Source organism: Phoxinus phoxinus, assembly GCF_949152265.1.
Source record: "Phoxinus phoxinus genome assembly, chromosome: 9".
Classification (NCBI taxonomy): domain Eukaryota; kingdom Metazoa; phylum Chordata; class Actinopteri; order Cypriniformes; family Leuciscidae; genus Phoxinus; species Phoxinus phoxinus.
The window spans coordinates 24,319,325-24,337,713 of record NC_136884.1 but is presented as its reverse complement, the minus strand read 5'-3'; the positions used below and the strand labels follow the sequence as shown (position 1 = coordinate 24,337,713).

The window sequence follows — 18,389 nt, the reverse complement described above, 5'->3', positions numbered from 1 at the left end:
ACCTGGGATGACACATGGGAGCCTGCCAGTGAATTCCTACATGTTATGCCTAAGTCCCCAGATCCCAACCAGCTTTCAGCATGACAGCCTAGTCACCTGGACTCACACCTGGAAGTTTATTTATTTATTTATTGCTTTTGGTCATTAAAGTTTTTTGCACAATACCCAGTCTCTTTTTGTGTTTATTTTCTTAATGGTGTTTAAAAATTTGATGAAATGAAAGCTAAGATCCGGGAAAGTCTATGCCAGGGTACTAGAGAGGAGAATAAGGCCGAAAGTAGAACCTCGGATTCAGGAGGAACAGTGCGGTTTTCGTCCCGGCCGTGGAACACTGGACCAGCTCTATACCCTCTCCAGGTTGCTGGAGGGTTCATGGGAGTTTGCCCAACCAATCCACATGTGTTTTGTGGATTTGGAGAAGGCATTCGACTGTGTCCCTCGAGGCGTCCTGTGGAGGGTGCTCCAGGAGTATGGGGTCCGGGGTCCTTTGCTAAGGGCTGTCCGGTCCCTATACGACTGGAGCAGGATCTTGGTTCGCATGGCCAGCAGTAAGTCAGACTTGTTCCCGGTGCATGTTGGACTTCGGCAGGGCTGCCCTTTGTCGCTGGTTCTGTTCATAATATTTATGGATAGAATTTCTAGGCGCAGCCAGGGGCCGGAGGGTGTCGGGTTCGGGGACCACGCGATTTCGTCTCTGCTAATTATTTATGGACAGAATTTCTAGGCGCAGCCAGGGGCTGGAGGGTGTCGGGTTCGGGGACCACGCGATTTCGTCTCTGCTAATTGCGGATGATGTTGTCGTGTTGGCCCCATCAGACCAGGACCTTCAGCATGCACTGGGACGGTTTGCAGCCGAGTGTGAAGCTGCTGGGATGAGAATCAGCACCTCCGAAATCCGAGGCCATGGTCCTCAGTCGGAAAAGGGTGGCTTGCTCACTTCAGGTTGGTGTACTGTTACCTCTTACTGTGCGTTCACACCGGACGCGAATAGCGCGTCAAATTCACGCCTGCCGCGTCTAGTTTGACGCTTGAACATTTTGAATGCATTCGCACGTACAAAGCGAAATACACGCGCGTAAAAAGCAAGCGTTTGGAGCGAAATTGATGCGCATCCGAGGCGAAATCCGCTTCTTCTGGGAGAGGCAAGTGCTGCGGGAAATTTAAAAATACTACTGTTATTGTGTCACGAAATGTAGTTTTAAGAGTTGTTCAGTCGAGAATGTAGTAGTTTAAAGCTCAAATCTGTGGTTTGTTTATAAAGATAGCACCTATTTAAAAAAATTGATCTGACGTTTCGGAGTTGTGAGATCCAGGTGATCACCAGGCGCTCAGCGCTCATGTAACCCGCCTGGAGCAGCCTTACCTCGGCTAGTCCTCCTGACGTCTGCCGCTGGTAAACCAGAAATGTTTAAATTCACAATATATAGCTTCGGCTCTATTATATGAAACATATAAGTTAAAATACATTAATGACTCGTTATAACGTAGGTCAAACGACTTCTAATTAACGTTAAGTGAGTTTTTCTTCATCTCATTCAGAAATGTAGCCTATGACTGCAAGTGTTCAGTGTCGTGTCACATTCATAGTTAACATCTGAACAATATCATTCCTTCTTTCACGCGGGCATTTAGTCATTACAAAATTATTTATTTTGCGCCAAACGCGTGAATGCACAAAAAGCACTGTAAAATCATTCGCGCAACGCGTCAGATGCTCAATTTGTGCGAACTTGACGCGCGAATGAGGCGTATTCGCGTCTACCACGCCGCCTCTACGCCTCATTCGCGCCGCAGGATTTTTTTACGCGCATAACGCGTCTTTGCATTGACTTAACATTGAAATCACTCACGCCTGACGCGCTATTCGCGTCCGGTGTGAACGCACCATTAAATGGGAAAGTTCCTGACCCGACCGCCATGTTACCGCAGCATTCATACATAGCCTGATAGATGGATCGTTTGCTTCTGTCTGGTTAGCGATGCGGCCTCCAGCTAACCAATCCCTCTTCAGACTGATGTTGGCACCCCCCACTCAATTAGCATACATAGAAATGTGGAGATACAGAAATAAAGAAATGTGGAAATACATAAATATTTTTTTAAATAAATAAATAAATGTATAAATACATAAATATATAAATAAATGTATAAATACATAAATAAATACATGCAAAAATACAGAAATAGCCATTTATATTACCAAAATGTATTTATTTTCACTATTATTTATGCATTTATTTATTTATTTCTACTTTTATTTATTTATTTTTCCTTCTGTCATTTTTAGTCCTTCATAGTTTTGCTCGATTTCGCCGAGAAAAAACAAAAGCCACAGCAGAACTTTATATATGTATATATATATATATATATATTTATTTATTTATTTTTTAATTGGAGGACAACCCCTTGAGATGAAGCATCTCATTTTCGAGGGGGTCCTCAAGGTTATGGAGGACCAGGAGTGCCAGTTAAAAATAAAATGAAGAATCAATATATCAATTTAATAATTCAAACATAAAAATGTATATAAACAAATCACTTTTAAATGGACAAATTATTAGACATTTTTAAAGTTGTTTATTTAATTCGTGTTTTTAAATGTATTGCAATAAAACCATAAATAAATAAACAAATAAAAACATTTTAAATGTATAAATAAATAGACACATTTAAAATTGTTTATTTAATTCATGTTTTTAAACGTAGATTAATAAAACAATAAAAAGTACTTTAATAAATCATTTTAAAGGCACATGTTAAATCGCTTTTTTTAAAGCATTTGAAAAACCATTTCTCGATCTATTTGCCAAATGCTTTTCTTTGTCGGTTTGCCAAATGCTTTTCTTTATCCATTTGTCAATCGAGTTGAAAAAATGCCATTGGACAGTACACACGTGGGAGCAACCAATCACCTTTCGTCTGTCTCCCACTTGTAAATGTAACACGCACTGTCATTGGACAGTTAGAGAGACCAATACTTTGTCCCGCTTAATTTGCTTCAGTGGCGCCATTTTAACGTCTTGAACGTAATTATTGTGTATGTGTATAAAACATGCAAGTACCATGGCAGACATCGCCAATATTTTAAGAAAACTCGCCAATGATGTGGATGGTTCTAATTCCAATGTCCCAGACAGAACAGCAACTCCATCTGGAGCTCAAGGACATAGCGCTAATGTTAACGCAGTGGACGGTAAGAAAAGTTGATTTTCTTAAATTGTGTTGTTCGTCTCTATGCGAATGTTTGTTCACATATGATTTATGCCAATATTATGACATATAATTTGAGATGTTATAAATAATATGACCCATTAAAACGAGGCATTTGTCGCGTAGCCTACGTATGGTGTAAGTTATTGTTTTAGTCGGACACCCGCCCCATCCTGGCCTAACGTTAGTCTCTCACAGGCGCGCACAAAACCAATGTTGCTAACGAATCAACTTTATTTTTGGCCTAACAGCCTTAGCTTAACTTACATCCATCAAACCGTATTTACATTACAGCCCTTAATTCCGTGTTCGTGGACAAATGTGGGCACAGAGGTCTCATGTGTGATACAATTTTTTATGTATTATAAATTATATATCACTGTGTTCGATAAAATTTATTCTATCCATTTATGGTGTTTTTTTTTATTTTGGGGGTATTTCTGAATTTATATACCTCTAAAAGTACCACATTTTCTACGTAAATTATGCTTATTTTTATGTTATATTTTATATATTTTTAACTACATTAAAAATATCATTCTACTAAGTTCTGAGAGTTAAAACCTAAAGATGAAGTGTCTTTGCTGGCATCTGGTGTCTTATATTGGTATTAAATTAAGGAAAACAGCAATAATATCAATAGCCACTAGATGGATAATAGTACTCAATGGCTGCATATGGGCTGAACTCTATGTACCACTGTATCAAATGAATTTGACCTCTTAAGTTTTTAACTATCACAAGTTAAAATTGTTATTTTCAAACAATATATCTGTGTTAGGTGAGACTATACAAAGTTGTCATAATATGCTGAATAAACATTTTGTTTTGAAGTAGCAACAAACCTTGCAGTAGCACTTTGATCTGACTCTGAAGTGTGCCTGCATTTGTATGTGTGTGAGAGAGAGAGAGGGTGATGAGCCAGGTGGTTGATTGGATCATTCCATTTGGTTGTCATCATTGATTGGATAATTTTTGTATGTGTGTGAGTTTTTATTTGAAAAAAAAAAAAAAAAAAAAAAAAGCCCAGCTCTGTCATTGGCTCATTGAATGCATTGTTTGTGTGTGTGTGTGTGTGTGTGTGAGAGAGAGAGGGTGATGAGCCAGGTGGTTGATTGGATCATTCCATTGGTTGCCATCATTGATTGGATAATTTTTGTATGTGAGTGAGTTTTTATTTGAAAAAAAAAAAAAAAAGCCCAGCTCTGTCGTAGGCTCATTGAATGCATTGTTTGTGTTTGTGTGTGTGTGTGTGTATGAGTGAGAGTGAGAGTTTTTGCCATGTTGAGAATGTTGTACAGGATCAGCCCCTCAGTTGTGTGTATGTTAGATATACATTGTATTGGATTTATTGATTTTTTTTAACAAAAATACAACAAGAATACTCTGAATTTCAGTTTTTCCCATTCATTCCTATGGGTGCCCATTTTTGTCCACAAACACAAGATTAAGGAGTTTTTTTTTTTCACCCACTTAACATTGTAGAATCGAGTATTTTTTTTGTGTGTGTGTTCAGGTGGCAAACTTAGGAAAAGTGGCCAAGTCTTGTACCGGTCAGATCAAGGGAAGTATTTTTAAAAAATAAATCAAAATTATTTTGCCCACATTTGTCCCCAATACGGTTTTAGGGTTAAAAATATATCGCCAATACGCGACCACGAGGTCTTGCTCTCTCGGCACATGATCGTCTCTCTTGTCTTGGTCGAGATAAGCCTGTTGCTGGTGTCTTTAGCCGCGTTTCCACCGAAATTACCCGGAACAATTTGTCCCAGGAACTTTTTTTGCCCCAGACCGGTTGCTTTCTGCGTTTACACCGCGGTCTAAAGTACCGGGAAGATTATAAACTGCGCGCGACTGCTCCTCCCAGTCTGCACGGATAGTAATCAGTTTTGAGCGCCACATTTATAATAAGTATGGAGGAGATTCAAACTGTGCTGTAGTTGTGTTTGTGATGTATTGCGGACATTGACCGTGAGATGGCTGGGACGAACGCGCAGAAAATTTCCTGTTACACAAATACGCTTAATAAAGCCTGAACCTCGTCGTCGGTCCAGCTGGGTTTTTAATTTTTTTTTTATTAAATTCCATATTTGTGTCACGGGGTGACAAATAATCCCCGGAACTAATCCCATCAGAGAAGTGTTCCCGCCGGGACACTTTTAGTGTAACACTGTCCCCGGGCTTGTGTGTGTGTCTGTCGTCATGACAACTAAATGGCAGATTGGCAACAGGTGCGGGGACTTCACTTTGAGTGCCTGATTGAGGTGGCGCCAGTGTTTGGAGAGGATAAAACACAAGAGGAAGAGAAGGCTGTGTGTTCTCCCTCCGCGTTGTGTGGTTGTTTCTTTGTCTTCCCCCGGCGATCTGGTGTGGTTCTCTCCTGTTGGGAAATGTTTGTGGAGTGTTGCAGCTGAAGGACCATCGTGAAAGAAGCGGAGTGTTGCTTGTGGGATCCGAGGGCAGTTTTGAAGAGTGGAATTCGTCGTCTGGACTGGGAAAGAGTGAGATGAGTGATTGACAAATTGAATCTCATAAACGCATGTTTTCTACACTAAATTGGATACTGGTTTGAAGTGCTTGGATCACGTTGTATACATCGCACTGAGTGAAATAGACTGATTCCTTGTCGATCTCTAGCCTCCCCCTCGGCCATTGAAACCAGCGAAGTGAAGCCGCTTGTAGTGGTGAGGAAATTATTCACCGCATCTGTCCCAACTCTGACTATCATCGGCTCTTCAGATCGAGACCTCTGGGTGAGTGTTGGCCTTACTTTGCACTTGAAGAGTGGATTTGTAGTGCTGAAATTGACGTTTCCCATCACGTTGCATGTTTGGAATTGGACTGTCGTGTGTGTGTGGAAGATTTACCTTTTATCGCCGTGCACTCCCCATGTGTTATGCTGGTCTACCGTCCATCATAAGAGTCTAGCAAGATCGATTGCAGTCACCTGTTGGATGTCAGAAGGAAAAGCCCCCGTGTGCACACTACACGTGAGAACTGGTTACCTCTGCTTGAAGTTTGTATGCTGTCTGTCCCAGTGAAAGCCCGGCTCAGCTTGTGACTCTGTCCCCTGCAACACACGTGAGAACTGTTTACCTCTGCTTGAAGTTTATGCTGTCTGTCCCAGTGAGAGCCCTGCTCAGCTTATGACTTTGTCTCCTGCCACCCCTGTGAGAGCTGTTCACCTCTATTTGAAGTGTTGATTCTGTCTGTTCCAGTGAACGTCGCTCAGCTTGTGACTTTGTCCACTGCAACACACGTGAGAACTGTTTACCTCTGCTTGAAGTTTGTGTGCTGTCTGCCCCAGTGAAAGCCCTGCTCAGCTTATGACTCTGTCTCCTACCACCAACGTGAGAGCTGTTCACCTCTATTTGAAGCGTTGACTCCGTCTGTTCCAGTGAACGCCCGCTCAGCTTGTGACTTTGTCCCCTGCAACACACGTGAGAACTGTTTACCTTTGCTTGAAGTTTGAATGCTGTCTGTCCCGGTGAAAGCCCTGTTCAGCTATTGACTCTGTCTCCTGCCACCCATGTGAGAGCTATTCACCTCTATTTGAAGTGTTGATTCTGTCTGTGCCAGCCAAAGCCCCGCTCCGCTTGCGACTTGAGTCTGCTGTAGCCCTGAAACCCACCTGTATGGTGCGAAGTGCCCACCCTTTACAACTCCTGTGAGCCCTGATCCACCTACTCCCCTGCGATACTCACCTGTGATACTCACCTGTTCAGCGAGTTGGCACCAGAGCCAGAATGAAGTAAGCCTGACTCATTTACTTACCTGCGATACCCACCTGTTTAGTACCTACCACTGGGAGTTGGCACTAGTGCCAGAAGGAAGTAAGCCTGACCCCCCACTCACCTGTGATACCCACCTGTTCAGTATCTACCACTGTGAGTTGGCACCAGCGCCAGAAGGAAGTAAGCTTGACTCAATTACTCACCTGCGACACCCACCTGTTCAGTACCTACCACTGCGAGTTGGCACCAGCGCCAGAAGGAAGTGAGCCTGACCCCCCACTTGCCTTGGATTCCTGGGAAGAGGAAGGAAGAGGAATTTTAGATTAGGATTTTCAAATTGTTTTTATATTTAATAAAGCCTGTCATTCTTTTTATTCCTGCCTCCTGCCTCCTCCTTTGACACGCTCCTCAGGGTGATCCTGGTCTAGGGGTGGGTGCAGTCTGGCTTGGCCCACCTCGACCTGTGACATTTGCATACAGACAACTCTTACTGCATGAAGCCACGAACCGCAATAGATTTTTTAAAATGCCGGTTAAAATAGAATTATGCGTGGAGTCCTCCATTCAAAATGCGGCGTGAACACAACCAATCAGCATGTCAGCACACAAGTCCCACCCCCGAAAGTTCCTGAACTTTGAAAAAGTACTACCTCCCGAGCAGGGACTTTCGGAGGGGGAAATATTTACCCGGAACTTCATTTAGACCCTGGTTCCTGCGGTGTAAACACACCGAGTACCACCCCAAAGTTCCTAGTTCCTGGGGAAAGTTCCCGCGGTGGAAACGCGGCTTATGACTCTTGACCGTAACGTAACTTACCGCAGCTGATTTGTTCGTCGTTTGTTTCGATGCTGCGCTGTGCGTTAAAATATCCAAAATCACTGCATATAGCCGCTCTTTAACCAATGTATGGTGATTTTTGTCAGATCATGTCGCAGATATAAATCAGGATTTTAGCAGGTCAAACACATAAAGCAATGAGCATTAATGAAAATCAGTTTTGCACGCTAGATTTGAAGTAGCTGTTACGTGTTTTGCCCAACATGACCTCAGTCGTCATCAAACTGACGCACAATCGTCTCTGCAGGTGATATTTGCTTGCACAGTACCTGATTGAGCCGCCTATATTGATACACTGATATAGGAGATAGGAAGTAGTTTCAAACACAGCTGTAGTCTCACAAATTCCTGTGGGATATCTATGTAGGTCTATTAAGGTCTGTAACGTACAACAATTTCTGTCATATGTTTTTTCAACGTTATATTTCAAATAAAAAAACATGTACATTAAACAAAGCATTTTTAAAATGTCATTGTTATGGGTTAAGTTTACGTTGACGTAAATAGACTTTTCGCAAGCTATAGAGCAGAAGCCAGCAGGAGACCTTTAAGTCGTCGTTGTCGTTCCGCAAGACATCGCAGTAGCTTCACAAGAGTTTTCTGCTGCTTAAGTAGCATGACACAAAGTGTTGCACCAACTAAATTTGAAAGGGAGGAACTGGAAGCTGCAGGACTAGGAGAGAAAAAAGTTACATTTCTTGGTGGGTATTGTGTACGTTTTTGTTTATAAACAAAAGTTTTGCTTCTAAAAAATTTTGCTTTATCTTTTCTTTTTTACAGGTGATGAAAATAATGCAGAAGATTTCAAAGACTACATTCTAACTACATATCCAAAACTTGGTAACTGTGGGGGATTTGAGATTTTAAAAACATCAGGCATGACCAGATCTAGGAATCTGGTGGTGTTGTCTTCCCCAAACACAGGATACACAATTAAGACTCTAAAACAAAATATGGGACATGCTGTCATCTACATACGTCCTATGCAAAAAGACATAGAACTGTCCAGTTCTGTAAGTAACTTCAATTAATATGTGCTTATTACATTTTAGACGACTGAATTTGTTATCTAAAATTCTGAGATTGCTTTTGAATTTAAGGTTGTCTGTAAATCTCCCATGCTTGGGCCAATGGAGAGATGTCTTACCTGTGAAAAAAAGTTCAATTTCAATGAACTTAAGGTTCACATTGAGAGCTGCAGGTATAGAAAACATTGACTGGTCGATTTAATATTCAGTTTCTTATTAGGTAAACACATTTTAATTTAATGTTTTTGAAGGCCAAGGACTGAATGTTCCAATCACCTGCTACCAACATTAGAGAACGAACACCTAAAGGCACATTCTTCAGACAGTGATTCATTCATCAACCAGTCACCCCCTGAGGAAAATACTGACCAACTGTTCATCGATTTAACAGAGGAAAAAACAGACATGGTAAACTTCAAGTTTGCATTGCTAAGAGCTTGTCTTACCATCAAACATTTTCTTCTGTCATAAATTCAGTTTGTAGGTTCACAATATTAGCATTTCAAAACACTTATTTTTTCTAAACTTTTTGCTACTTTTTGTATATAATGTTATAATCAAACTGAAGAAGAGAGTGGTCTTGTGCATCATCCACATTTATGTGGTCCAGGTTTTATGGTAGATGCTTTTAGGAGTGTTTTTAATATTTTTGTCAGGAATCTTTAAGTGAATGGCGGAGGATGCGTGAGGAGCAGGATGAGGAATATAATCAGTCTTTGATAGCAGATCAAGCCAAAGTATGTAGGGTAAACTTTATAACAGACATCCCCTGATGACATTGCATTGTAATGCAGACAGAAAGATTACACAGTGTCTGAATTTGTTTCATTATCAAGTGAAGTCAAGTCAAGTCAAAACATTTTGTATAGCGCTCAATTCACATCGTTTTATAGCAGTTTATAACAAAAAGTAATATAGGCCTATATAAGCTTTATATTGAGTCGTTTTAGAGCTGGGCGATATAAAGAAATATGTTGCTGATATAAATCATACGATGTTTTAGATTTAGCTAAATTATATTTATTAATTTACCCAGCAGATAAGTCAATGGCACTTTAAGTGAGCAATGATCATGACTGCATTAAATTACTAGCATTGCAAGGAGAGATCGCCTATTAAGCTGATAGTAGGCTAATGTTTTCCGAATGTCATGCAGGGCTGCGTCATTTTACATCATTCATTTATGCTTAATTTTTCCATTAGGATTGGTGAATAAAATAAACTCGGGGTTTTACACTACATAATGATAATTCACTGTATTTCAGTAAGACACAGTTCCGAAAGTGACAAATAAGACAATAATAGGCTACCAAATAATACAAGCCCTGGACTTTTTTTTTTTTTTTTTTTTTTTTTTTTTGCGTACAATGGGAATTTAAAAACCTGCAGTGCTGAAAAGTGGGAAAAAAAAATACTAAAACAGATATTAATATGTCGCTCTATAGCAAATATTATTTTTTATGTGCTCAATTTAAGTATAAATAAGTAACTATTTGAAGTAGGCTGTTAGGCTATAGGCAATGCCCAGATTTACAGCGGTGATTTTTTTAATAGTTAGGCTGCAGCTGTAGCCTTTGCCAGTGTTAATATTTGAACCTATTTTTAACAGGTAAACAACAAGGAAATATGAGTTTGCCATTAAACATTTTATTTGCACTTTGTGTCAAAAAATGCAAGCATTGGAGAACAAATCTCGTTTAAAAAAATCAACAAAAAACGGTCGCGCTTTAAATAATTTTTTTTTTTAAATATATAACATTTAAAATCAGCTGCTTGCGTTCGGGTTTGTCCGATGTATTTCCTTTAATACAGCGATTTATCATAATTTGCGTAAAATCCCGAGTTTGAGATGATCCACCGACCGACCTGATGGAAATATGAAAACAGCTGAGGTGCTGTCACCAAGCGTTCGTTTTTAAACAATAACTTTGTCTATTCTGTGTCTTAACAATAAAACAATAGATCCTAACTAAAATGACCATGGTAAACCGCTAATATACGATTAGAGTTAGCATTTAATATTTCGTTAATATGGACAAATCATTCACAAAAATAGTACATAAAGAATGCGCATGCTCAGGCTTGAATCATCTGGGCCAATAAGATTGCTGTATAATAAGCCAATTAAATTGGGGGTGGGCGGAGCGACACGTGTAACCCCGCCCCAAAGTGTCGCCCCGCCCCATCGTCCAGACTGCACTCTGGGGTACTACCAGAGAATGTCTAATAAGGGGAGAAGGTTCACTCTCGCTACACTTCCGGCTTCTGACTGGTTGCAGTTCCACTCTGATTCCACATGAGGGCGCTCTCAGGACGAGTGCAGAATGAATGGTGGTCTATGGAGCTATACCCCTCAAAATCCACTTTTCTCAAGATATAATTTTTTGTCTAGTAATTTGAATGTTGTATTCGAAAGGAGATGCAAAGAAATTGCACATTGCTGGGTGTTAGATTTTTTAGAGTCACTTATTTGCTTTAAAAAGTCTTTCAAAATGTCAATGACGTCATACACATCGTACGACCAGAGATACTGCTTTACGGCAATCCTTCAGTCACTGTGGTGCTTTCGCGCTCTGCACTTTATTTTCTCTCGAGGCATCGCCAGCACAGCTGACACAGGTAAACACACGTGCTAGAAGAGTTTCTGCTAGAATACATTCTGTTCCCGCTTCGGATGCCATGATGCCATCAAGCGGTATCTCTGGTCGTAACCTGGTCGTAACCAGTCCTTCACTGACCAATCAGCGTTCATTAGCAGAATGCTAGCGTGTTATGGGCAACAACAACTCAACCTGTAAGAAATCGAAAGGACATAAGTACTCGTTCATTCAATTTTCGACCTATAACCCATGTTGAACTTGCCAAACCTACAATCAAATCTGAGATTTCTCAACGGCAATCGGCTGAAAGGGACAAATTTAACCGTCTAGCCCCATAGACTCCCATTCATTTTGCACTCGGGGGTGATCGCCCCCAGTGGAACTCTGGTGGAACTACAACCAAAATTCGGTACAATAGGACTTAATAGGGAGTGAACAGGCTCTCCGTAGACGGGCTCTGGTACTACTCAGCAGCAGCGCGTCATCTTTCCCGCGAGTGGGCGTGGTTTCAGCACAGCCAACGGACACGCCCCCAGCGTTTGATCTAATTTTTTCAAGATTTTGATATCTACTTGGCGGCTTTTTATTATCATTCAAATGGTCTGGGTGGCTATTAAAACTAAAAAAAAATTGTGGTATGACAAACTCAGAAGAACACATACTTAATTTTGACTTTACAGGGACTTTAAAGCACTCACATACAATCGAATTTTCCACCTTCACGTAACCAACTCAACTGTAGTAGCTTAACGTTAAATATCCAGCCTAATGTTTAGTTTAGCCATGCTGAAACTCATAAGGATCATAAGATTGACCGCTGTAGTTAAAACTAGCGAGCAGGCCGTTCAAGGCACAGGACGATGGGAGGCTATTCTTTCAGGAAAAAATTATACAACATTTTCTTTTACGTACCTCAAACCATCATGTGCAAGTTTTCGTCGGACTGTCCTTAGCGACACACCGATACATCTTGCCGTCTTTTCTGCTGGTACATCCAACGACTGGTGTTGTTCAAGAATGCTTGGAACTGGAAGTACAATAGCGTGACGGCTGCTACAGTCCGAGGGACTCAGTCGTTGAATGACACTCTGAGCCTCATCAAACATAACCCAAATCCTTCCATTTATTGTACAACCACAATTATCCGCTGCGTTTGCAACGTCTTCCCTCAACTGTGAAACTCTTCTATATATAAAATGATAATCGAGAGGAGAATTTCTTCCGCAGAAATCAGCTAAAGACAACAAATCATCCGCAATCCCTCTGAAAACACATTCAGATTCACCTGCCATTTTTGCGTCGCTCGCCTCGAACCCGTCTTCAAACTCCCGCTAATGACGTATGGTCTCTCTAACTGTCCAAGTGGGAGACAGGCGAAAGGTGATTGGTTGCTCCCACGTGTGTACTGTCCAATGGCATTTTTTCAACTCGATTGACAAATGGATAAAGAAAAGCATTTGGCAAACCGACAAAGAAAAGCATTTGGCAAATAGATAGAGAAATGGTTTTCCAAATGCTTTAAAAAAAAGCGATTTAACATGTGCCTTTAAAATGATTTATTAAAGTACTTTTTATTGTTTTATTAATCTACGTTTAAAAACATGAATTAAATAAACAATTTAAAATGTGTCTATTTATTTATACATTTAAAATGTTTTTATTTATTAATGGTTTTATGGTTTTATTGCAATACATGTAAAAACACGAATTCAATAAACAACTTTAAAAATGTCTATTAATTTGTCCATTTAAAAGTGATTTGTTTATATACATTTTTATGTTTGAATTATTAAATTGATATATTGATTCTTCATTTTATTTTTAAGTGGCACTCCTGGTCCTCCATACAAGGTAACACCAAACACTTACATACACACTTACACATTTTTAAGCTCTCCCTCACCACCAACCATCCCAACATGTCCCATCTTTGTCCAAAATGTATTCACATAAACAGTATAGTATGATATTAAGATATTACAGAAGAAAACCATATTTGACTAAGCCACCAGAACAAACAAATATATAACCTACATACAAATACAAAAGTACATACCTAAGTATACACATACATAACACACACACACGTCAAACACCAGGGAAACATTAACATTGGTCAAAGGATTGCAAGTAAATGAAAAGATCTGACTTAAAGAGTGGAAAGGAAGAAATGGACCTTAATGAACAAGGTAAGCTGTTCCAATCAGAAGGGGCTTTGAATTTGAAAGCACGTCTTCCAATGACTTTAGATGTATTTGGGACAGAAAAAAAAGGATGATCAAGGTGTCTCAAGCCATAAGTTGACCTATATGGGACTAAATGTTGCTTCAAATAAAGAGGATAGTTAAAAAAGATACATTTATAAATAAACTGAAACCAGTGTAGCTGTCGTCTTGCCTTTGGTGATAAGAGATTCAGTTGTTGGTACATATGACAATGATGGGTTAGAAACGGACATCTCAGCACAAATCGACAGAGGCTGTTATAAACAACATTTAAGGATTTAAGGCATGATTATGTTGTACTCATATAGACAAAGTCAGCATAATCAATAATAGGAAATAAAAGCTGAGTTACAATTCTTAATCTAATCGATTGTGTGAAGCAATTAATCGAACGGTATAATAATCTTAAATTATAATTTACTTTTTTCATTATAGAGTCAATATGAGGCCTGAAGGAGAGGTTGGAGTCGAGCCAGAGGCCCAGATATTTAATCTCCTCAACATTCTCCATAGAAGTACCATCTGAGAATTTAATTGTTAGAGTAGTATTAAAATCAAGTTGCAATGAAGATTAAACCGAGTTAATGTCACGTTTTGAAGAATAAATAACTGTATCATTGGCATACAACATAATTTGACTATCAGAGCACATTTGTGGGAGGTCATTAATAAAAATAGAAAATAATAGAGGGCCTAAACACGAACCTTGTGGAACACCCTTTTCCATTATCAAGAACTGATAGAAAGCACCATTGAAAATTACACACTGACGTCTGTAATGAAGATATGAATTAAACCATAAAATTGACTGTTCCGAGAGACCAATGTTATATAATTTATCAAGGAGAATATAATGATCAACCAAATAAAATGCTTTGGTAAGATCTATAAATATTGCTCCAGTGGACATATTATTGTTCAAAGAAGATGTAACATCGTTAACAAATGTTGTAAGAGCAGCAGCAGTAATTGGGCCTAAAACCTGATTGATTTGGAGAAAAAATAGAAAACTCATTAATATATTTAAACAATCTCTTGAATATATTTTTTTCAAATACTTTTACTACATTACTAATAATTGAGATTGGTCTATAGTTGTTAGGATCAAGAGGATCACCACTTTCATATAAAGGTGTTACTTTAGCGCACTTCCACATGACTGGAACTTTGCAAGTAGATATAGATAAATTAAATAGATCACATAATGGATATGCTAGAACATGAGAGGCAATCTTAATAACTTTATCTCCAGGCCATCTATTCCAACACCACTTCCAGATTTAATTTCAGAAATTACCTGCTGTACCTCAGAGGGAAGAATTGTAGTAAATGAGAAAGAACTATTTGCAACATTACTATTTACGGGGTTGGAGTAGCAGAAATCAGGTGGACGTAAATTACAAACAGAAGAAAAGTGCTGATTAAGGCATTAGCCACAGAAGTTGGATCATTTATAATATTATGTTTTATTCTTAGTTTTGCAATGGAATTCTTATTGGATTTATTCAACAGGCAATTAAGTTTTTTCCAAAATGTGGATTTGTAAAATCATTTGATAGTGAATTTTTATAATAATCAGATTTGGCATTTCTTGTTTTAACGGTACATACATTTCTTAATCGCTTATATTCAATCCAATCCAGCCTTGTCCCTTTGCTTAAATAGATATATTAGGTCGCCAGCAATCCATGGTAGATGTCTACCCTTCACTTTAACCAATGCCAATGGAGCATGTTTATCTATAACTTTTAATACCTCAGTATAAAATAAATTCCAGGCATCATCAACATGAGGAATTAAATCCATCCTGTTCCAATTAATACATAACAAATCTTGAATAAATACATCATTATTCATATTTTTTAATTGTCTTACCTTGATTATTTTAGGTGGTAGACGAGGTAACTTTATTTTCCAGGTACAAAAGATAACTGAGTGGTCACTAAAGCAATCAGATAAAACACCTGAATCAGCAATTCTATTGGGATGCGTGACCAGAATCCAGTCTAAAAGAGACCTGGAATTTCCAACCACTCAGGTAGGTTCCCATATTAATTGAGTAAGATTTAGGCTTTCAAACTGATTCCTCTCTTTCAAAGAGGACCTATCAAGCCAATTTCGATTGAAATCTCCCAATACTATAATTTGTCAGAACAATTTAAAGAATTAATAGTACTAAGAATATTATTTGTTGATTCGGATGGAGAGTTAGGAGGTCTGTATATATTTCCTATAATTAACCGTTTGTTTTGATGAAAACATATCCTAACAAAAAGACATTCAAAGTACATGGGGCTTTCACTTGCAATAATAAATTCAGAAGATAGACTTGCAGAAACATAAGTAGCAACTCATCCACCACGACTGCCTCTATCTACTCTATATATATTATAGCCATCAAGACTTATTTCATCATCACTTACATTACTATTTAACCAAGTTTCAGACAGCGTGATGACAGCAGGTTTGTTATAAGAGAGCCATGCTCTAAGAAGATCAATTTTATGAGGTAGACTTCTAATATTTAAGTAAATAACTAATAAGCCTTTAACCATAGTCATTCAAAAGTAGATAAGAGAGAGAGACATGGGATTGGGTGGAAGAGCAACACACATAAACACACACACACACATCCACACTCGTTTCTCTAAACACACATAAACAAGCACAGACTGACAGAAAAAAGGAAACAGACTGTCTGCCAATATATACTGAATGTTGTATTTACAACTTTTATTTCTTAAACTCCCAATATGAACAAAACAAAAGAGAGCCCATTCCAATAACATTATAAAGATAAATAAATCTCACCATACAACTAAGGGGAATATGCTTCAACTTGTTATCAGCAAGGGCTTATAGAACACAAAAAGCAAGGAGAGAATTAAAGTGATATCGTTTCTCAACTATTTAATTCAAATTACACCATTTTACAAATTATTTTGCAGCAAATACCCTCGAATAAAGTAAGTCGATAAGTCAATTAGTAAAGTCAGTCAACGTTTTACAGCGCCCTGTAGAAAACAGTTCGCTTCTGCTGGAGTTTTGAACAGAAGAGGTTTCCCATATATATATATAAAGTTTTTGGCTTTTTTTCTTTTTTCGGCGAAAAAAAAAAAAAAAAAAAAAAAAAATTATATATTATATATATATATGAATCAGTCAATAAGTTATAACAGCATTACTTATTACATTATTTTTTCTAATTTCATATTGAAAACTTGTGATGAGCCACAAGGTTGTAGTTATGAAGTAATTTTTTTATTGTTTATTATAGATTTATTTGGGTGTTTATTATATAATTCAGCAGGGGGTGCTCACCCTGTGGTCTGTGCCGGTCCTAACGCCCCAGTGTAGTGACGGGGACACTATACTGACAAAGAGTGCCGTCCTTCGGATGAGACGTTAAACCGAGGTCCTGACTCTCTGTGGTCATTAAAAATCCCAGGATGTCTTTCGAAAGAGTAGGGGTGTAACCCCAGCATCCTGGCCAAATTTGCCCAGTGGCCTCTGTCCATCATGGCCTCCTAATAATCCTCCTATATATACTAATTGGCTTCATCACTGTCTCCTCTCCACCAGTAAGCTGGTGTGTGGTGGGCGTTCTGGCGCAATATGGCTGCTGTCGCATCATCCAGGTGGATGCTGCACATTGCTGGTGGTTAAGGAGATTCCCCCTTCTATGTAAAGCGCTTTGAGTGTCCAGAAAAGCGCTATATAAATGTAATTAATTAATTAATTTTGTGTGGATTTTAAACATTTACTGGGCTGTAAAACAAACCAATCTGGCAACACCGTTCTTCATCTGAACATTTATAATGTTGGATAATAGTTGTGGGCTAATAGCCTGGCTAACGCCAGACCCAATTCTCGTTGAGACTTGGGTCTGGGAACCACATGTTCATTTTCTCGAATTTGAGGCGTGGTTTACGAATGCCCGGCGCCGTTTATTGGGTGCTAAGAATGTCTATCAAATGCGCCTGTACGTAGCTCATAGCCAATCGTTTCCATTATACCAGATGACGTATGTAGAGCGACAGAAATTAGACAAGGAAGAAGACGATGGGTAAGATATTTTTTTGTAAACAATGACGTTCAGCGACTATTGCCGTTTGTGTAAGATAAACATGAGGGTCGAAGGTATATATGGATATAAACAAACTGCTTAGTTGTGTCACATAGATGTCGTCATCGTCTTGCTGCTCCCTCCCTGTTCTGTGATTGGTTCCCTAGATGAGGCGAAAATCTGGTCCATGGTATCCAGACTGCCTTTCAGCGTGAATAAAATCGCGCTGCGCAAAGGCAGTATGGGGAAACCCAGGCTAGTGGGCTAATGTAATACTGGAAATCTTACATTCCCCTATAATTGTACCTTGCATGATTATATGCCACAAATTAACTTTCAGTATTTGATTAGCTAACTTTGCTAGCCTGCACATTTGGTGTAGCAAGCTTTATTTAGGGGCCAAGCACCGAAGGTGCGGAGGCACCTATTGTATCTGTTCCGGTTCTTATTCTTCTTCTTTTTCTTCCGACTGTGCGTCTATGGCAGCCTATAGAACCGTTTGCGGGAAACTTATTTTGATTTCACATTCTGATAGAGGACAGTCCCAACAGTAATTGCACCAATTTTGGTGTCTCTAACTCATTCCCTCTAGTGCCACCACCTGTCAAAAGTTTCACTTATATTATGCTAATAACTTTTAAAATGTAAGGCCTATCAACAAAATAATTTTTTCCTCTGATTCCTGAGC

General features: G+C 39.0%; 1 protein-coding gene across 1 annotated transcript; it reads left to right on the top strand.

Annotated features, from left to right (window-relative positions):
* Positions 1-8,282: 8,282 nt before the first annotated feature.
* Positions 8,283-9,583, top strand: LOC307004297 (uncharacterized protein; the record flags this gene model as incomplete). The annotated part of the gene is made up of 5 exons (XM_079623411.1): positions 8,283-8,483; positions 8,563-8,795; positions 8,883-8,983; positions 9,062-9,218; positions 9,467-9,583. Exons 1-5 carry the CDS (start codon positions 8,399-8,401, stop codon positions 9,581-9,583), a joined length of 693 nt encoding a protein of 230 aa, XP_079479537.1. The 5' UTR covers positions 8,283-8,398.
* Between the last annotated feature and the right edge of the window lie 8,806 nt (positions 9,584-18,389).